The 22,013-nt window shown below is 40.6% G+C and overlaps 1 protein-coding gene across 1 annotated transcript in view; it reads left to right on the top strand.

The window, feature by feature from the left end:
• The window catches only part of DPP4 (dipeptidyl peptidase 4), an 83,893-nt gene extending 67,331 nt beyond the window's left edge, over nucleotides 1–16,562 (top strand). The window contains exons 21-26 of the mRNA XM_037044583.1: nucleotides 50–104; nucleotides 704–803; nucleotides 3,531–3,595; nucleotides 13,377–13,449; nucleotides 13,717–13,790; nucleotides 15,832–16,562. Of these exons, the coding sequence (XP_036900478.1) occupies nucleotides 50–104; nucleotides 704–803; nucleotides 3,531–3,595; nucleotides 13,377–13,449; nucleotides 13,717–13,790; nucleotides 15,832–15,933 (469 nt within the window). The 3' untranslated portion in view covers nucleotides 15,934–16,562. The remainder of the gene's footprint in view (nucleotides 1–49; nucleotides 105–703; nucleotides 804–3,530; nucleotides 3,596–13,376; nucleotides 13,450–13,716; nucleotides 13,791–15,831) is intronic.
• The last annotated feature ends 5,451 nt before the right edge of the window (nucleotides 16,563–22,013 follow it).

Here is a 22,013-nt window from a genome sequence, read left to right on the forward strand (position 1 = left end):
TCTATATGCCGCGTAATACTAATTTGTAGACTTCTTCCATGTATTTTAGACAATTTTCAAAAATGGGATTTGTGGATGAAAAACGAATTGCAATTTGGGGCTGGGTGAGTATTTGTTTGGCTGATGGCTCTACATACATATCTTAGTGAATACAACCCAGGGCTGGATAATCTTGTACCTTTTGTATGGAAATATTTTAAGATGAAACTCCTGTCTCCCACTTCAATCTAAGAAGGTCCAAATAAAATGCCTTAGATGTCTAGGCAGTGAGTTCCTACTAGCCAAGCTTACACCTTTGTTTATTAGGCAGTGGGAGGGGGGTGCGGAAGAAAAGAAAGAGGGAGAGAGGGAGGGAAGGAGAAAGGGCGGGAGGGAGGGAGAGGGAGAGAGAGAGGGACTTTTCTCATGAATCAAAGTCAGTAAAGATTTACTGTTGATTGTTTTTATTTTTTCTTTAATTGTACTACCCAACAACTTTTCAATGCGTTTTCCCCCTACACCTACTAAGAAAAGGGACTAGGGCTCTGAAAATGTAGTCTTTAGATACTGCCCAATTAAGGCCAATTTAAGCCTCTGGTACCATGCTTTCTATCTCTAAAGAGGCACAGTATATAAAGATGTGAGAAATGTGGAAACTGCAACTCGCCTACCATATGTTCTTAATTCCTTTACCTCTGTAAAAATAACTGTTTCCATTCCTTAGTCATATGGAGGGTACGCAGCCTCAATGGTCTTGGGAGCGGGAAGTGGTCTGTTCAAGTGTGGAATAGCCGTGGCACCTGTATCGGCCTGGGAGTTCTATGGTATGTAATTGCTCTCGAGAACAAAGAGATACTGAGTGTTGACCTTGAGTTCAGATGACAAAACCATTCCTTTTTAGGTTTCAGTGTTTTTATAGTGAATAAGCTGATTTATCTTACTTGTACTTTATGGACACCTTTAATAAAATAATCTCACTTATTCTGCTGTCATGAAAGGCTGGATGGCATTATAGGTTATCTACACATTTAGTTACCAACAAATTCTGTTTTCCAGATTTCTTACCGACAAGTCTCATAAACAAATTCTATTTTCCAAGTTTCAAAACCTCCCCAGTCCTACATTTCTGCAGAGAAACCTTTCCTTCTCTGTATTCTAACTTGAGTGTTGGGCTTGAAAGAAGCATGGAGCTCTTCCTCTTCTGGTATAGATCAGATACAAGTAGGGCTCTGGGCGGAAAGAGGAGAGTAGAGACAGGAATTCCTGGGAGGTTTGTTTTTCTCCATTGTCTCTAAGTGAGTGAAAGCCACTCTATCATTTCATCATTGAGAAAATCTTATTCTATCAGGCATCATACACACGTAAGACTGTCACAAGGGGGACAGAGCGAGTAATGCAACAGGGGGTAAGTGAGAAGAGTTGGAGGCAATAAGGAAATGACATTCTTTCGGTGCCTTATCTAACTCCATCTCAAGTTCATTATGTACTGTAAGGATAGAATCATTGATAATGAATATGCTCATTAAATATTTTATGCCCTAACATATGGTAGTACCAGTCTTGTGGAAAATGATTCTTAAAAGCCTCTCCAAATCAGGAGAAGCCAATGTAAAAAAAAATACTTTGCTATCTTTCTTATAAAAAAATTGAAGAACATAGGATTGGATCCTCACACAATGGGTTTGTTTTTATATAACACTTTTCTGCCTGATATTAATAATCATTCTATTTATTTGGATGGCTTGTTTTTGGAGACCTCTGGTGGTTAATAAAATAATGGAAACAATCTTTTTGAGTTTAGAACCATTTAATGATAAGAAGAGAGCTTCATTAAATGTAGATGGACCAACCTAACACATAGGAACTTTCTAGAATTCTTATATGTGTAGATTTGAACAATTTTACATAAACGATCAGAGAGAAGAAACACATAAATGGTATTTGAAGGAGTATTTCTAAAGGTTTAAACTGCATTATTCATTTTTAAAATACAATTTAAAAAATCTCACATCTTCTTACACTTATAAATTTGGTTAGCATGGGGAGAAAGGGTTATTATGTTCTAGGACAAGAAAAATTAAAGTCCATGGTAGTTTAAGGAAAAATTTATTTTGCCTTTAAAGGAAATTCCCCTTCCCGTGTCAAATGTGCCACCTAGGTTATTGATATTTAAATATCAAAATATATAAGTATTTTATGATGATCTTATAAAGCATCCTTTAAAATATTACATTTTCTATTTTAGTGTCATCTAGGTATGTAAAATTACATATAGTTTATATTCATTATAATCAAACTGATCAAATATTGCTCTTACCAATTCTGGAGGAAGATACTTAGACTTCCATAGAAATGGCATATAAAAACAAGACGAGGAACAATTAACTCTCATTATCAATGTAGTTTTTAATCTACAATGCCAGTCATACAAAAAGGATAAGAATGTTGCTTAAGGTTGTGGTTTTGATGATACATTCATGTAAAGAATGAATGAGATCAGTGTTAAAAATCTGGTACCATTACAGTGAAACTCAAGCCATTAACTTAGGTAGCACAATGGCAACTTATCTTGAACTTATTGTTTACTGTAATCTAGGCGTTTAAAGGGGAGTCTTTAAAAACAGCTAATTTAAGATTTTTTAAGTTATATTGGAATTCAGCCACAGCAGATTTTCTCCATGATATTTTAGGATATATATGTGAATATTATATATATAACATATATGATAGATATAATATAATAGACATGATATATACTTTAATTTTTAAAATAGAGCAAAAACATATTTAATAACCCAAGATACCCAAACCAATAATGCATGTTTTTCTATCATATCTGTAGATTAAACATCTTATATCATTTCAACAGACAGTTGCTGATGTAATCTGTTTTACAATCCTCAGCTACTACTACATCAAAATTGATGCATCTCCACAAAAGGAAAGAAAGTTAGTGTTTAACTTGCATTACAATGAAGTAGCTGAGCCAATATGGGGTTATAAAGAAAATGAATGATAACCGAATTCTCTTTTTATCATAGGGAATTTCAACCTGCGAAAAAAATGATTTAAGTAAGCAACTAGTAATTGAACATTATTAGAGATTTCCAAAGAGTGACAGCATATTCTAAATTAGGGCTTTTAATGTGTCAGGACTAAAACATTCAAAGCAACTGTGGCATGAAATGACTTCCTAATTAAGATTTTTGAGAAGATCAGGTGAAAATGTAAAGATTCTTAAACTCCTAGCACCTGCCGTTTGACTCTCCCGAAGGTGGATTATTGATGGAGATCATCGAGCCTGATCTTTCTCTGCCTCTTCACGAGGGCTGCGTGGGGGTGGGCCAGGAGGAGCGTGGAAAGGTAGGGTTCTGAGCAGGTGCCTGTCTGCATTAATAAGCCAGACAAAAATGATCTGGAGGAGATACTTCTGAGGGTCATGCTATAGACCTATGCAAAGTTAAGGCATACCAAGGCACATAAAGTAATCCAAAAAGAGAAAGAAAAAAATTTTTGTATGAATTAACTTTTGTTTCTTTTCTCTATTGAAGACTCCATATACACAGAACGTTACATGGGTCTTCCAACTCCAAAAGACAACCTTGACCACTACAAGGTAAGAAATGAGGAACCGGATCCATTTTATAACCTATGTATAAGTGGTTTAAGAACATTTAAAATTGTATCTATCCATAAAATATATATTTTCTATTTCCAACAAAATTCTCGTAGAAGAAAATAACACAGGTGGTTTAAAGATACTCCAATAGCTTCTCCTACTATATTCTGCATAATTACAGTCTTTATCGTATGCTATATAGGTCACAATATGCATTCATTTGGAAATACAAAGCAACACCAGATAATTACTTTAATTATAAAAATTTCAGTTTAGAAAACATGTCAAATTCAACATATTTTTTAGAGCCCAGAAGACTCTAAACCTTTAGTTATCTATTACAATTTTTATGGTATTTCATAATTAAGATGTATGCACAAGTCTATACTTTTCTTATTCATAGTCAAATATGTACAGTTTTTTTTTCACACAAGAGTTTAGTAATGCAAGTGAGGAGAAGGTGCAATTGGGTGGGTGATACCATGAAAAGTCCTCGAAGCCTAATTACTCAAGTGCATGCCACAGGCTGGTTGCCTGACTGGAGACTCAGTGGGCAGGTCGCTCTGCACATGGGCTCTAGCATTTGAAATGTGATCTCTGTGCCACTGTCACTGGCACTCCCAAGTGCTAGTGTGGATGCTGCCGCAAAGCCAGAGCCAGGTTGATGTGGATGGAAGTGTTGGGCTCAGTAGTAGGGACCCTTCTAGCAGTTTGGCCCACCCAGAAGGTTCCTGATTCGGTTGTGTTAGTCAAAAACTCTGAAACTTCAGATGACGAGGCAAATCATCTGATGTTCACATTTTCCAAAGGAAATTCAAACCTCTTTCCTGGACAGTTAATGGAAAAGAAAGGGGAAAAAAAGAATAGCTTAAGAAAACAATTTATCTGTGCCATAATTCTTAAGAAATGGGCTTCATACTGATACATTTCTCTGGGCGTTATCTGTACATTTTTGAAGATATTTTTACTATGGATTCTACAGCCATTTGATCAAAACAATAAAATTCAAAATTTCTAGTTTTGCAACACAGGTGAAGACAATGTACTTCTACCTCTTACTTTCAGTTTCATTTAACGAGCCTAGTGCGGGGTGGGTGGGGAAGCATGCACATCTGTGTTTGTTCTTGTGTGCGTTTTTCAGTCAAGAAGGAAAAGTAACAACCTGTAAAGTGAGATGCACAAACCGTCTTCCACTACAAAGCAGCCCTGTAATCAGGCTGTCCCCATTGTGGCTAATTGTCCCACATGATACTTTGGACTCAGTTCTTCCAGCTCTTTCTCCATCGTAGCTAATAAGCTGCTTCAGACACCCTTTCCTTTCTTCATCACCTCATTGCTCCTGTCACATGACTACCTCTCCTTTGACAACGAGAACCCAATTGCTCCCCTTAGCTTTCGTTCTACACTCTATACCCCACAGAGCTATGAGATGAACCCCCACCCACAGCACTTTAGCGGGCCTTCCCTGTGTACTTAACTTTTACCGGGTGTTCAACACGCTTCTACAATGTCCCAGTTTACCTGGACTGTTTGGTGTTCTCTGAGTATTTGGGGGCTCTTCCTTATTGTGGCTTTGTCATCTTCTCCCTCAGCTTGGAATGACATTTCCTTTCCATGGTCTATTAGGAGATCGGTACTGGTCTCCTGGAGGAGTGGCATCCTCTTTGGAATGTGTGTTGTTTTCCCTCAGATCTCTCTAATCCTCCATTTATCTCTCTTGGACTCCCATTTCCCCTCTGCGGTATTATTAGCTATTCAAGGTTTTACTCAAAATTATATTCTTTTGATTACTCAGTATGATGCATAAACCCTAAAACTCTTCAAGGTTCAATTTTAAAACTCTTTGAAGGGAAACATTGTTGCAAAAAATGTGTCTCCACCACTTCTCTCATTCTACAGATGGGCTTTTCTTGTCAATGACCTGAGCAGGATACTTATATTTGACAACCATCCCTCCTATAGTACACTACATTTACTGAGTAACCAAAGGGTCTTTTTAGATAGCTCAATGTACCAAAAACAAACTCCCAAAACACTGAAGGCATACCATCCAGAATCCTAACCCTGACTCCAGGTGGTGGATAATGAGCCAAAAATTCACTTAAAATTCCCACGTTAAAAAGTCTTTGAACCTAGAAGCCCATGGTCAAATCCAAACTCTGACATCAAAGGAAGCATACCTGGCCAGACGAACATCTGCTAACACGGCGTTTCCTCTTAAATCAGCCCTTCTCTCGTGGGATAATAACTTTTAATCTGCCATTGCATCCTTCTTTTTCAGACCTTTGTGTAAGCTCCTCATTCCCACAACAGCGCCGTTCTTCCTCAACCTACCCCCACTTCGATGACCATTTTCATCTCCCCCCTCAGGTGTTCCACCGGGTGAGGTAGTCATGTAAACAGAAGTCACTTCCTACTGCCAATGGCTACACACACACACTGGGTGCACCAAGTTACTCTTCTGAATCACTGCACAGATGGCACCCGAGGACTGTTTAATCCTTCCACCGCCAGGAGTCGGGTTTTCTTGGCACAAAATTCATGGCTGGCAATGGACACATTAAAACTGCCAGTACCAGGGAGCTAAAGGTTCCCAATGTGTTACTCAGAAGAATTATTTGGGTGGGCAATTGTTAAGGTGGGCAGGAGAAAGTGAGGCAAATGCATTCACAGAATTCTTTCCACCCTAATATATTACTTCCTCTGCATGTAGAGAACTGAATCTAAGTGCCTATATTTGGTGCACAGCAGGCTTTAGAATAAAGCTGCCCTCCTTTGTTTTTTAAATGAGCCTGTGCTTTTGTCTCTGGCAAGAATATATTCAAAAATTCTATTTTCCTCCAAGGCCCCAGCTGCCCCTCTGGACCCCATCTTTTTTTACTTCTTCTTCCCAGGTGGTTTATGTTCGTGTTCTCTCTCTCTCTCTCTCTGTCTCTCTGTCTCTCTCTCCCCCAACTCCCTCCCTCCCTCCATCTTCCCATCCTCTTTGAAAAGACAAAGAAGATACTTTCTTAGAGGCTTTCACTGCCCTGTGCATTTCCTGGGTCAGAAGGACATATTTTGAAAATGATTCCCACCTACTCTGGCCAGTTGACTCTCTTCAGCGCATCCAGGATAGAAAGGCCCCAAGCGATTGCAAGAAGCAAAACCTTAAACTTTGTCCACATTTTCAGTTAATGAATTGTCAGTGCAGTAGCCAGCATTAGAGCCTTTGGAAGAGAATTAATTTGTAATAAAACTCAAATGAGAAAAAGGATGCATTCTTGGGTCATTGATCACCCGTATTTGGGAGAATTTAGAGAAACCCACATCACCAGGAGAAGCACATTCTGTGAAATAAAAGTTCTACTCACCATTTAGGAAAGGAACTTGGTGGGACCATTTGTAAATTCCAGTGGCACAGCCAGGGAGGCGGTGGAGCGCTGTGCAGCGCCGGCACTGCGGAAAGCCCGCCTGCGCGGCTTTCACAAAGGCCTGCACCACCACCACCGAGGCTACACACCCAACCAGCGAGCGTGCCCCGTCCCACCCTTATGAATCTTCCATATAGATCAGGGGACCCTGAAACTAAGGCTTGGGCCCCATGCAGTGACAAAACAGTGACCCACGGGACTCTTTTTGTCAATAGTCACCCACCATGGCTAAGAGGAAAGGCAGGAGCACATTTAAAAAATACCAGACACTCAGAAAAGAAGGAAAATGTCCATCTCCTTAAAACCCTGTAGAGATGGTCCCAGAAGCTCTAAGTTGGCAGCCAAAATGTAAGGATGACGAACACAGCCAATAGGCTGTGTCGCTCTGAACTCACACGTTTTTTTGTAGTGAGTCTCAGTCCACAGCAGTTGAAAACGGTGACAGACACGAGCACAAGAGTCAGCCAGGGAGACACGCCTCACCTCCAACAGCAATAGTAAGCAATTAGCCACTGTGGCCAAACCTCGAGGAGTGGCTTCCTGACTGAATTGCTGCCCAGTTTCTAGTGTGGTCAGTCATAGGTCTTCCATCAGATCGATAAAAAATATCCACATGTGGTCCACTTTCACTCACCCATTTAAGGTTCTTGGGGTTTTAACCATTCAGACATTACCTTGTTGATCAGACAAAACATGCCCACAAAATATTTAGAGATAAATAAAAGAGAGTAGGTAATGAAGCTTGAACTTGAATAAGACTAAGTGCCTAATATGTATGAAAAAGAGTAGTGATTGCCCAATTATGACTGTGGAATCCCAGGAACTCTGTACCTTCCAAGCATGAAGGGAGGGGGAGGGAAGTGGACAAGAAATTAGAGTTTTGCCTTTCCACCATCCCCCTCAACCAGGGGCATCCCGTTTCATTTATTCCTTTATTTATTAAATGCTTGCTTTTGTGAGCCAACACTATCCTAAGCTCTTTACATGAACTGGTAGGTTTGATTCTCCCTCAAATTCTGTATGTGCTTCAAGTATCGTGATTTTACTGACACAGAAACTGAGGCATGAAAACATTATCTAACTGATACATACCAAGAAGTAGGAAAAGGAGAGGGCATTTATCTGAGGCCAGTCTAGAGAGATCCAGGAAGATGGAGGGGATGAGCACAGATGCTCTCCACAGGCTGCAAACAGGGATGAGGCCGAGTGGCATGGTGGACATGTGAGTAGCAGCCTGAGCTGGTTTTCTGGGGATGTGTGAAGCAGGTCTGATGAACTGAGGGATAACACCAAAGAAGGGTTGTGGGAAGAGCAGGCCAAATTGGGGTCGATAAGGCCGGACATGTGATTGGAGAGAGCATGGATTTATAGATACACGCTGGGGAAGAAGGTAGGATCGGGGGCAAGCAGAATGAGACCCAAGTCTTGAGCCTTGTTGTTGGGAGAAGAGGGCAGCCTGGAACACACAGAAGGGACTGATTTAACTTGTAGAGGAGATTTATTTTGCATTTTGCTCAAAATTTGATAGGCTTTTGGCAAGTGTATGAAACAGTCATAGATTTGGCAGTCTTCTGCTAGCAGATTTGAAATGTTCAATCCTTAAGAACTGCTGCATCGTTAGGTTATGCAAAACAGGGTGCAATTTTGTAAATATGCCATCTTGTACTGATTTGACATTTGTTCTATTATCCCAGAATATGCCAAAGGGAGAGAGACCTTCAGATTTAAGCCAAACCTTAACTTGTTTGTTGAGTGCTGATAAAATGTTGACTGCTGTGTGATCTTTAAAGAAGCCAGTGCTGCTCGCTGAGGCCTGAGGCAGAGCCCCCTGTCGGGCTGGTGGAAGCTCTTTCCTTGGCATCTCGTGGGGACAGTTGTTTGATGGATGTAAACAAGTAAAACATCTGATATAGTGGGTTGAATTAATTTCTCTTAAATATTTTCTATGGCCTCTGTTTTCTGTGGCATTAACGGCACCTCCCCAAATAGCATCATTTAATGTTATGTATAAAGGACTTGGTTTCAAGTGGGAGGATGCATAGAGGAGTCGGTACACCGAAGTAATGTGTCACTGAAGTAGTGGGCTGTCCTTGAGACCATGGCTGTTTACTTTTTCTGCAAGGTCCTGGAAATGGTGATGTGCTGTCTGGCTCTGAGGTGAATGGGCTTTGGGATTAGCCCTGTACTCAAAATCTAATGCCAGCACTTACTAGCAGTATGAGCTTGGGAAGGCTAAGTAAGCTCTCTGAACCTCAGTTTCCTCATCTGAATAATGGGGATAATCAGACCCACCCCACAGGGTTATAGCAAGGATTAAGTGAGGTACCTGTGCCCACCATGAAGTAAGCTTTCGAACCATGGCAGCCACCCCCACTGTCCTCAGCAAGCAAATTGTCCTGATGGTTCCCGGATGGCACAAGGGGTAGCCTAAAAATTGTTAGACCTTCTGTCTCTCACAGTACTTCCCTGCTCTTATCGGCTCTCTCTTTTATTTCAAAAAATACAAAGATTTATTTGTTGGAAGGTAACTGAGGAACCAGCATGATCCAATGAAGAGCTACAGATGGTTCTTCTTGGGGCTTGCAGGAAAAGCTCCTTGCAGAGATGCTGTGGAGTCGGCACTGCCACTGGACCAATCCTTCCCACTTTGCTTTGCCAGGCTGTTGCTGGCAGCGGGGCTCTCCGGAAGTTTTTAGCCTCAGGAGGGTGCCAACTGCACCGCCATTGCATCTTTGCCCATTTATCACTCTTAGCTTCCTTTTTAGTAGTTGGTGATAGACTATTCGGCTTCTAACTTAGTCATCCATTTCCTTTTTTATTTCTGTTTCCATCAACAGGCAAGTGGGGATTATCCTATTTGGGTGGGTTAAAATAGCACAATTAAATTGTTTCTAACTGTTAATCATGCATTTCTTTCATGCATTCCTTTCCCTGGCTTTGGGTGTGGGCTTTCACAGGTTAAAGGGCACCATACAGTGGACCATCAAGAGTCTTTTTTGAAAAACCAGAATACTCAGTCTGCTAGGAAATGAGGCAAGGTGACACAGCTGTGTCTCTTGGGGGGGGGGGAGAACGTTCTCAGCAGCCTGAGTGCCTTAAAGCGGCATGCACCTCGGGCTGCCTGTCTCCCTCCTCACACAGAGAGGTCCCTCCTGAGGATTCTCCCAGCGAGCAGGGGGATGTGGGCTTTGGCAACGGCAGGCTTATCCTGCAGTCGCAGGGGAAGCTTTTGTTTTAGTTTTCTTTTGCTGCATTAAAAGTATTTGTCTTTCTTTCTTTGTAGTGTAATATTGTTAATGTAAAACAATTTGCATCATGACACTTTTATCACAGTTTTCGTCTTTTTCTCAGTATGTTGCATTTCTCACCATGTCTAGTTCATCACAGCTACAGTGTGTACATCACAACATTTATCTTAGGCTCAGGGTTTTACTTGTTTATAAAAATTGTCTTCTTTCAGCCTGTATTCACTCCATTTAAGAAAAAAAAAGGCAGCCAGAAACTGTTTTGGTCCAAACTCCAGTAGTTATCACATTCCTTGCTAACTGGCCTGTGTATTTATATGTCTCCTAGCCATTACTCTGTGTTGCAGTGTCAAGTCTCAGTTGTATGGCTCAGGGAGGTTGTAGGAGCAGCTTTTGCTGTTCAAGTTGCCAAGCAAGGAAAGACTGCGAGGCTTTCAGAGGTGAGTCCAGGGGACACCAGTGTATATCTGAGTCAGGTCTAGGTGTTCAAGTTGGCTGTCTTCTGCGGGCAAAGAGCTCTATGCAACGTGGTCGGACACAGCAGTGCTGCCAGCACAGGCTGAGACAGGGGCTGGCAGAAAGGGTCAGGCAGAGGGCTCTAAAGGGCACCAGGGCCTGGGCTCAGATTCTTAATGTTCACTTTTGGGACTCAAGCCCCAGCCTCTCCGTCTCTGGCTTAGAATCCTACGCTGTCCTTTAGGGAGGTTGGTTCGGATCCTTTTCCTCTCTGAAGGGCAGAAAACTGCTCAGGCTTCCGTTGCTGCTTTAGGCTCTGCCTCATGGGCACAGTCAGAAACTGTGCCTCATAAATCTCGCAGGGCTTGCAGATCAAGATCTCTCCCAATTAATTCAGTCTGGGCACAGGAGCCAAAGGGTGCCCATTGTATCTGTGTACTCCGAATTCCAGGAGAATTAATTAACCCTTTATTTCCTGCTGCTCCGTTGCTGGAAGGCCAGATCATACTCCGTGCAGGAAGGGGAAAGGGCTCTGTTGTCAGACTTTGTGTCCAGCCCTGTCACTTCCCACAGATGAAACCTGGTGCGAGTTACATGCTTCTGAATCTTGCCATGTCCACAGAGAAAGCAGGATCTCACAGGAATGTTATGAGGATTGAATAGAGCAGCACTTCTACAAATTTATGACGCTTAGCACAGTAACTGACAGAGTAAACAATAAACGTTAGCTACTATTACTAGCGGCCTGGTGTATGCGTTGAGAGTAGGCAAAACTTATCTCGGTACATTTCCGAATAACAATATTTCATTCCACCCACCCCAGCTCTTCCCACTTGCCTCTGCAAAATCGAACAAAATATAGTGAATGGTACAACATAGGTGCTTACATTCTCTCATTTATTAATTTGACTAATATTTAACACTGTATTAGATGCTAAGGGTAGAGTGATGAACAACAGAGACAAATCTTTTTTCTCGTGGATCTTATTGTTTAGGGAGGTATTTCACAAATAAATACTGGTGGACTAGATGAAAAAAGAATGAATGTGTGGAAGAATGAATGGGGCAATGTGGGGTTGGATGGATGGACAGACTCATACACGGATGGATTTATCTGGGACTTCTCGCCAGATAAAACACTTCTTTAAAATGAAGTAAAGTAAAAATGTTACTTTTCACAAGTCCTAGGTGCTGATTCCCAGGGTCAGAAATGGGTCAGAAATGCAATGTGGTGAGGACAAGTGGGAACCAGCCTGGTCAGGAACGGGAGGGCATCTGTCCTAAGCTTTCCAGGACAATGCGACTTTGGTGTTTCCCTGAAACACGTTGGTTTACTCTGTCCTGAAAGTTGTAGACAGAATGTCTTTTCTCCACGAACGCTGTGTCGCAGTATGCTCACATCAGTGTCAGTGATTTTACCTAAACAGGGGGTGGGGGCCCACGTCTCTTGACTCCGATTTCTGTAAGGGAGTAAGAGGAGTTCTTCTCATTCCCATTTGATGGAAAACAAGGCTCAGAGCCCTGCCCGTCTCCCAATGTATAGCTTGCTGATAAAGAACTTGAACAGGTACTCTGACCTTAGCCCTGTCCTGCTTCCTGCCAGACAATCAGGGTTCCAATCAAAAATATTAAGTTGGTGCTGGTGTTCGTTACAGAAATGTCTGTAAAATGCAAGCCTTGCCTTTGGTTCACGAAGATGCTGTGGGACTGGCTGGATGATGCTAACCCTGCAGTGAGGGCTCTGGCTCTTCCCTCCCAAAGAAGTGGACTCCAGCCCCTGCCTTCCCAAAGGCACTAACATGTCTATGCCACATTTTTACCTTCCTCCCAACTTTGTAGACATCCCCGAATGAAGATCAGATGACCAGTTGCATGCTTTGAAAGGCTTTTTCATCCAAGACCCTACCTTCCTTCTGGGGCCACAAAGCAGCCTTCAAAAAGCGGACTGCCCAATATTTGCCCCTATTTCTCTGTCTGATTTGGGAACAACCTGATCCGATTGCAACACATTCCCCAATACGGAATGAATCAGACAACAACCCACTGATTTCCAAAGGCAGTTCTTGATCTTTTTCACCCATCTCCCCTCCCATATGTTACATTTGCCTAGATTTTAAACATCTGCTCCCAAAGAGGTATACTTGCTTCTCAATCAGAACCTAGCAATGTGGATCAAAGTTCATGTGACATATTGCAGAGTATGTTTAGTTGCAAATGCTATGTACAGGCTCTTTGAAATGTATCATGTATGGCACCATGTGACACATGGTTGCCATGGCAATACACTTTTTGGCTGAACTACAGCATAAGCCCATGGAACATACATTGCTAATATGAGACTCTGCCCTGTGCTAATGCATAGGACACAGCCAATCTAGGATCTGGAACTCAAGGGGTTTTGCGTGCAGCCTGGGTGGCAGGTAGCCTCTTCCTACATGTGCAAGGGAGATGTGGCATCTTCCCTCTCCAGTCCTGTCTCCCAGGCACAGGGCATGCTATGCATTCTGCCATGCATGCAAACAGCATTTGCTTGAATATCGGTTTGCTATATTTTGTATCAAAGGGGGCCCCAGCTGAAAACATTTTATTTTGTAAACTGAAGTGAAAAATCAGTTTATGGCAGATCTTTTTTTGAATAATGACATTCTTTTTTCCCAATTCCAGAATTCAACAGTCATGAGCAGAGCTGAAAATTTTAAACAAGTTGAGTACCTCCTTATTCATGGAACAGCAGATGGTGAGTTTCAGTTAATTAGACTTTTTAGTATCACAGACAGGTTTGCAATTTCACTACTGACAAAACAAAAGCATGAGGGGCAAGACTGTTACATCTACTTCAATAAAACAGTGTTGCTTTCCACAACTCACTTGTCTTGGGCTAAATGGGATGCTGAGTCCTGGAACTTCAAACAGCCCCTTTTCTTTTTATGCCTTTCCCACCCTTCCATTATCGGAAAACTGGAGCTGCTATTAGTGACTTTATGTTTCCTTTCTCTCCCTGCAGACAACGTTCATTTTCAGCAGTCAGCACAGATCTCCAAAGCCTTAGTGGAAGCTGGAGTGGATTTCCAGGCAATGGTATAGCCAAACTTTGCGCAGGGGGAAGGAACTTACTTTCTGATGGGTTCTGGTTTCTCCTCTTTGGGATACTGTGCCCCCACAGAGGTCTCAGGAGACAGGACAGGATTAAAAGGGGTTTTATACTTCCAATGAGAAGCTGGAGAAGTGGTATCCCTGAGCCACAGCAGAGTCATGGTGAATGATATTAGAGAGTTGGGTGCTGAGAAGCACAATATTGCACATCCTGTAAGTGGCAAACACTGCTCTCCTACTCATGTGGTGGTTCAGTCAACCTATTTTGATTCCAAAGTACTCACTCACTCAGTAAGTGTGTGGCAGAGCAACTCTGATGTGAAGCCAGCACAATCATAGCCCAATCCGAGTATGAAAATCCATTTCTGTCCAGTATGTATTACTGGCCATTCTAACAACAGTGGGATATAAATAGTCGGCACACTTCAGGTTTTGCGACTGCCACGTTATCTTTTGTTGACCAGCCAGAGGCAATAAACAATTAGACTGCTTTATAAAGTCGGAAGTGGCTAAAGCAGCTGTTGCCTAGACAGAAGGAGGTTTCTAGGTATTAAGTGGAATTCATTTTCTGCACTAGACATTTTCTGATTAAGAAAAACTATATACACACATACGTGTATATGTAGGTGTGTGGCACTAAATGTTTTTGTGTAAAATGCAGTCTTGTCTGTATTAGCTAGAACAGCCTGCTTTTCCTCACTCTCTTCAAACACACACACAGCTCTGTGTTCAGTTCAGACAGTGCCCAGTCACTCAACACCACAAACACCTGCTAGACATCCTTAGGGTCAGATTCACAGAATAGGTTGTGGTTTACTTTTTCACTATTCAAAGAAAAGCCATACTTTCACTAAGCACTTTTTAAGAGTTGATTTATGCCTCTGTAATATATGTTTGCCTGGCCATGACGTTCCAGTCGCTAAATGCTGTAGGAGTCGCTACAGTTTTGCCTCAGGGCATCAGCTTCTTCTACAGGAATGTCACACGTAGGGATCAAAAGAAACTTCTGGTGAGAAATCTCAAGTGTTTGAAAATAATACATTTGACTCCTGACTTCACTTATGTTAAACATTTATATGGAATGCTAAAATAGATTTTTCTAGCTCCTTACTGACATCTATTAGGAAAAAAAATTGCCTTTTAAAAACTTATTTATTTTCTTATTTATTTATTTTAGAAGGGAGGGAGAAAGAGAAAAAACATCAATTTATTGTTCTACTTATTTATGCATTCACTGGTTCATTCCTTTATGTGCCCTGACAGGGGATCTAACCCACAACTTTGGTGTATTGGGATAATGCGCTAACCACCTGAGCTACTTGCCCAGAGCCAAAACTAACATACATCTATTTATTTATTTATTTATTTATTTATTTATTTATTTTTAGATTTTATTTATTTAGTTGGGGGGGAGAAGTGAGGGAGAAAAAGAGGAAGAGAAATATCAATGAGAGAGGAAAACGTCATTGGTTGCCTCTCACATGTGACCCAACCAGGGACTGAAACTGCAATTCACACGTATGCCCTGACCTGTAATTGAAGTAGCAAACTTTTGCTTCGGGCGACGCCCAACCACTTGAGCCACGCCAGTCAAGGCCAAAACTCGTTTATTTTAATACATTTTATCTTACTACAGTGCAAGAGAAATTCGACACTGGATGATAATTAAACCCAGTGAGCTTAATGGGATAAGCATTCCTCCTGTGCTTGACATGGTTTTAAGTGTCCTTTGATTCAAATTTGAAAATGGATTTGGATATTTTTATTAGAATATACGTATCCTTAAAGCACTGTGCAGGAAAGCCAAATTCACAGTGAATTCTTTCAACACCTTCTTCAGTGGGACAGAACAATGTGCCTGAGAAAAGGTGTGGGGGAATCAGACACCCTCTTGGATTATGTTTCAGTTCATACACTGATTCAGGAATTAAAACATCCTGTTTTATTCTCTGCATGCTCATTTGAATTGATTGGGGGAAACAGACAACTGATTTTCTAATTCTGACTTTTTTCTTTTTCTCTCCAGTGGTACACTGATGAAGACCATGGGATTGCTACCAACGCCGCACACCAACACATATATACCCACATGACCCACTTCATAAAACAGTGCTTCTCCTTACCTTAGTGCCTCTAACAGAACAGCATGCCACTTAAAGTTTATTAATAAGTTTATTACAAAGAGCCACTTTGTTCTCAGTATCTTAAAACCACACTGTCAAGATGATCTTTAAAAAGATATTCAAATCAAGAAATTTAACATTAGCTTTGTTCCCAAATTTCATATCTAGAACCCTAAGCGGGCACTACCGACTTTGCAAGGATTACGGCCTTACAAAAACTTGAATTACTCAGTCTGGTTTTATTATTTAAAATCATTTCTACACCAGTTGCTGAAGCAACTATGAATTGTTTTTTGGGGAGTTTTGCATAGGTTTCCTGGAAGCATTTTATTTTTTCCTAACAGACTAGTCCAAACCTTGTTCTCTTCTTTGAAGAAATGGCAAGATGTAGGCAGTGACATCACTGACGTGGGGGTGATCAAAGGCCTGTAGGGAGAGAAGCCTGCAGAGCAGGGCTGGAACCCAGGGCCAAGCATGCCGACCTGACCAGTCTGCTGTCAGCTCCTCTCAGACATGCGCTGTTCACAGCCAGAATGGCCATTTTCTGAGAAAGACTATGCAAACTGTCTCAGGAAATCATCTATGCAAAGCATTGACTTCTGAGTAAAACCACAGCAGTAGAACAGACTCCAAAGAAATGAGAGAGAAACTGCCATCAATGCAGGACCCCTCAGGTGCCGGTAATGGCTATAGGTGCTACAGAAACACAGCAGGGGTGATGGCAAAGCATTTTAACCCTACTTTAAAAAACACTGATGTTTCCTCCTGAAAGAGGCAGCTTGGAGCTAGGATGTGAACATCAGCTTGCCCTGTTAAAAGACAAAAATATTTGTATCATAAATCCTAACTTAAAGGAGTCCTTGCACCCATTGTCTTATTTCTTTGAGTGTCTTAATTGAAAGAATATTTTTACACCCTGGTTGGTGTGGTATAGTGGATTGAGTGCCAGCCTGCAAACCAAAGGGTTGCTGGTTTGATTCCCAGTCAGGGCACATGCCTGGGTTGTAGGCCATGTCCCCGGTGGGGGTGGGGGGGGCACATGAGAGGCAACCACAACATTGATGTTTCTCTCCCTCTCTTCCTCCCTTCCCCTCTGTCTAAATATAAATAAATAAAACCTTTTTTAAAAAAAGAATATTTTTACTTCCTTGGACTTGCTTTTAAAAAGTAAAAGTAAACTATAAAGTTCTGTATTACTATTCCCATTCTACATACTGTAGAATTGCTCCTGGTCATTTAATAAAGGAGCCTTCATTTTCTTCAGAGGTAATGAGTTCCGTGTCTCGAATCAGACCCAAGTCACTGTAGCATATGGAGACATTTGTCCAGAAAGGTTCTTTTATTTTGCTTGTTAGCCCAAATAGCCTTGTGAACATGGTGAGTTCAGTTCTTATCAAAAATAGACACATAGAAATGTGTTAAATCAAGCAGTTCATAGGATTCTTATCCAATTCATATATAATTTGTTACCATATGTTTATCTGTATGTACAGCTTTTGAAAAAAACTTAAAATAATTTTGGTTATTTATATAGTAATTCATAATTCTATTCCAGGTAACTATGATGAGGCTCACATTGTAAGAACAAATATCAGTAATATCTACAATATCATCTTGGTAGCTCGGATGGCTCAGTAGGATTAAAGAGAGTCCAATCACTTAAGGCTCTGACAACTTTCGGATCACACAACTGTATTAATGAAAGCATAGATTCCAGGGGCTGACTTTAGCAAAGTAATACCTAGATAACTGAGGAAACATGACGTTTTGCTCAATTGCTTGTAAGATGTCTTCATTTTTTAAAAAATTGATTTTATAAACTTAAACTTAGCTTCAGACCATTTGCTGGGAAAAGTTATTTCAGACAGAATGAGGTACAGTATAAATATCTTAAAATGGAAGAAATGGGAAAAATCTGTTAATTCAATATTAAACTGATGAGTCATACATAAGAGTAGACAGAGGATTGTGACATTATAGCCTCAACTATCTTTCCAGAGCATGCCATTGAGTAGCTTCACTTCAAGTCTCAAATCCCACTCATTCACTGGATTTATAAACTGACATTCAAACCCTGTAGGTCTCTTGTTACAATTTTATTTCTTGATAGAATTCAATCATACTGAGTAGTCGTACCAATTTTTGCAGAGTTCTATATCCAGAAGAGTAGTCTATAGAGCATATGTTCACATCATAAAGCAAATTAAATAGAAATTTTATCTTAACTGAAATCATACATTGTACAATATCAAGTATTAATAAGACGATTGTACAATATCTGATCATGTACGATGTCTGACTTGGTATTATTCTACAAGTCATCAAAACTAAGAATGATTGTTCTTTTAGTGTCTAAACATGTTAAATATTTTCTCTGGGGACCAGAGGTAATAAAATAATCCCAGCATATCTTTTCATAATTAAGATTGTAAATGATGATAATGTGACTGAAGTTACAGTAGATTTCATTTGACCTTCTGAGGAGAAACTTTACTCTCCAGTAAGAGTTTTAAATTAGCATTTTGGAAAAGGAAGTCAAAGAAATTGACAGCTTAGAGGTAAATTTAGTCTGCAAGTTTACAACACCTGGGAACTAAGGATGCCGTAAGGTGTGGACTTGCCTGGCGTAGACAACTTCCGTGGGCGCGTGGGCGCTGGGACTCCTTTCGGGAACAACCTGTTGGAGAGCACCATCACTCAGGAGCGCATGCACCAAAGGCAAGGGACCACTTCATGTCTCTTCTATGGATTCAGAGTTTGCTTTTTCAGTTTGGATCAAGCTTTACAGAAAACCACTTTAAAAATTACGTTTGAACATTTTTGGTTGGAAACCTTGCTAAAATTATTGCATACCTCATGCCCTCTAAAATAGCAGGCATAGAATATAACTCAATGTATCCTCAAGGACTCAATGTTGTCACCATAAAGATCAATGAATACATCAGCATGTTATTCTAGGTGTTTCCTTTCTTATTCACAGGTGGTCACTGGCACTACCAGCTCCATCAGTGACGTTGGCATTTGCTGATTTTGCTATAAGTTGATGTGAGAATTCTAATTTATAAATCTACTAGATTTTGACATTATTTAAGATTTCATAATCTCTAAATGTAAAACATACCAAAAACACAAGAATGCCTTTTTTCAGACTGCAAAGTGAGAGAATTTTTTTCTACTGAATTGTGACAGTTCTTTTAGCAGTGTCTTGAGAACCTTTTTAAATACAGCCTGAATGACCTGGAGGGTGTATTCAAGATTTATGAGGGACACAAATGTTTGAGAATGGGAGATGAACACATTAATAAAGCACAATGTCACTATTTATAAGAAAAGCTCAGAGGATGGTATTAATAAGACCAATGTCATGCTCAGTAGAAATTTCTGAATGTCACTTTTATATGTTAATATTAATATTTAAGCCCAAGAATCTAAATTAATAAAAAGAAAATTTACAGTTAAATTGAGAAAATCTTTTCATGTAGTAGAGACTTTAAACTGCAACAAAGTCAGTCAAAGTTCTTATTCTACATAATCTTTCATCTGAACAAGCATCCCAAATTTGTGAAATACTTCAAACATAAGCATAGTGAGAAGTGTGACTTATCAAACTACCAAAACACTAACTATTCCATTAAGTTTCTCCTACCCAAAGTCATGATATGTGTGACTCTTAAGCAAGGGAATAAAAAGGATTTTATTGAGTAGGTCTGGTTTCCAATGTTAACCACAGCTATAGGGGTGACAAAGAAAATGTGATATAGCTGAAGAGAAATATTGTACATCTTAACCCAAGTCTGGTTGCATGAGCCAGAATTGAGTGCCCTGTTAAATGAGGAAGGCTTCTACGCCTCATCTCCTGCTGGAGACAAGGGATACAGCAGCTGAGGTTACATGGACATGGGTTAGCATCTCAGAGCCACCATTTTCAGTGAGAAACATTTTAAAGACCATGACTTAGCCTCCTTGAATCCCAGTTTCTGAATTTGAAGTGTGTGCATATATACACACCATATTTTGCCATGTTTATACATGTTTGTACGTTCACCTTTTTGACCAAATTTTTGAGGGAAAAATAAGGATGTGCATTATAAATGGGTATAAAGATTACATACCATGGATATAATAATGGATATGATAACCCTGTGTATAATGCGCACAAAAACATGGGGATGCATCATATACAGCAAAATATGGTATAGTCTGTTCAGAAGGTGTCCAGCCATGTAACATGAAAAATAAGAGACATTTATTGAAGAAGATACAAGATACAAGAAACATTGTACGTAGGACAATGACACATCAGTTCCCTTCAAAGTAGCTACTTTGGGACCTCACACAGTTCTCCCGATCGCCATCAGCTGTCCCATTGCATTTTTCCGAATCTCATCGATGGTTTGAAATCTCTTCCCTTTCAAAGGTGATTTTAGTTTTGGGAAAAGCCATAAGTCACAGGGCACCAAATCTGTGCTGTATGAGAGCTGAGTACTTGGGTGATTTGATGTTTCACCAAAAAACTCTTCAAGAGATGTGATGTGATGCCTGAGCAGGCACATTGTCGTGATGAAGCTGCCAATCACGAGTTACCCACAGCTGTGGCCTTCTGAATCATCCAAATAGTTTTTGCAGAGGAATGTTCAAGCTTAACATAGAATTTGATGCAGATTCACTGCTCTATTCACTCAGTCATTTTGAATGTGATGGCCACACAGTACACATGCTCATTCAGCGCATCTACCACCCTCACTGACTAGTACAGTGAAGTCATCATTTTTCACGCGTGTGCATTCCAGTCCACTCTCCTTTGCTGCCAGGTTACATACATGTTGTACAAACCATTCTCGTTATATTAACAGTGGGTAGACTTTTTCCGGACAGAGCTTGTCATATATATGATATATGTACTGCCTCTGGCATTGTATCTTACTCCTGGCGCCTTCCTTTCCCCTTCTCTCCCTCCCCAGTCACAACTATCGAGCTGCTTCTCCAAGTTTGATGCTCCGTAGACTGCACAGGATTTCACTTGAGGCTTCAGTGTGCGCAGGTACTAGACACACCTTCAAAAAGAAGCATTTATTTCTGTGCCAATACTAACATGTACGTGAGAATCCTTTTTGGATCTTTAATCCTCCTTAATAAACTGATCTTCTGACACCCTGGACTTATAACTCTTATAACTTATAACAGCGTTGGCTGGGTGGATAAGATCACAGAACTAGGCCCTGGAGAGTTACAAAGGAGGGGAAAAACACTATTCCTACTTTCAGGGAGCTATAAACAAATGACAGAAGTCACACGGCAGACATCTATGACTACACCCATACTTGATTGCAAGATGACCTTGACACAAAGCTAAGTCTGTGGTAAAAATGGATGTAACAGAGAGAATGAAAGGATGGGCAGAAGGCAGGTGGTTTTGGACCCAGACGAGCCAGACATTGGCTGAACTTTGTACTGAATATAGATTTCTTTCGTAGTCTCGGGATTACTGCTGATATGTTTTTCAGAACATTTTTTTCAAATAAAGCCTAAGACATTTTATACACAGGAGTCCTCTACATAAAAGGATTTGTAATAAAGCTACTGTATCTGCAGTGACTAATAGAGGACCCAGAGAGTTGCAAGCTCTGAAAGTCATCCTGGGAGCAGCCTCCCTGAGGAAGCAGTTCCACTTTTTCTCCACAGTCATCTCTACGGAGCTGCCAGACTATACTTTCCAAAAATCCATGCCTCCTCATAACTCAAAACCCTTAATGAATAAAATTCCAATATCCTAATACAGAATTCGACATGATTTATAATGTTTTCAACTTGTGCTCCTACCTTTTCTTACACGTCTCCACTACCCTCCTAACGCTCCGCCATATTGGGCTGTTTGTTGGCTTCCAAATATGCCATATACTAAATATGTCAGGATCCAGTTATAACACATACTTTAATTCTTTGTTTCATTTTTATTTCAATACTGACATGTGATGGGGAATCTCTGCAGTTCTTGGAGTAGGTTCCCTGCCCCATTTCCATTCTAATTCACACGCTACCTCATACAACATTTTCCTCAAATTCTGCCTTACTCAAAGTTCCATCC

Source organism: Sturnira hondurensis, unplaced genomic scaffold (assembly GCF_014824575.4).
Source record: "Sturnira hondurensis isolate 20B ecotype Veracruz unplaced genomic scaffold, ASM1482457v3 Scaffold0004136, whole genome shotgun sequence".
NCBI classification, from domain to species: domain Eukaryota; kingdom Metazoa; phylum Chordata; class Mammalia; order Chiroptera; family Phyllostomidae; genus Sturnira; species Sturnira hondurensis.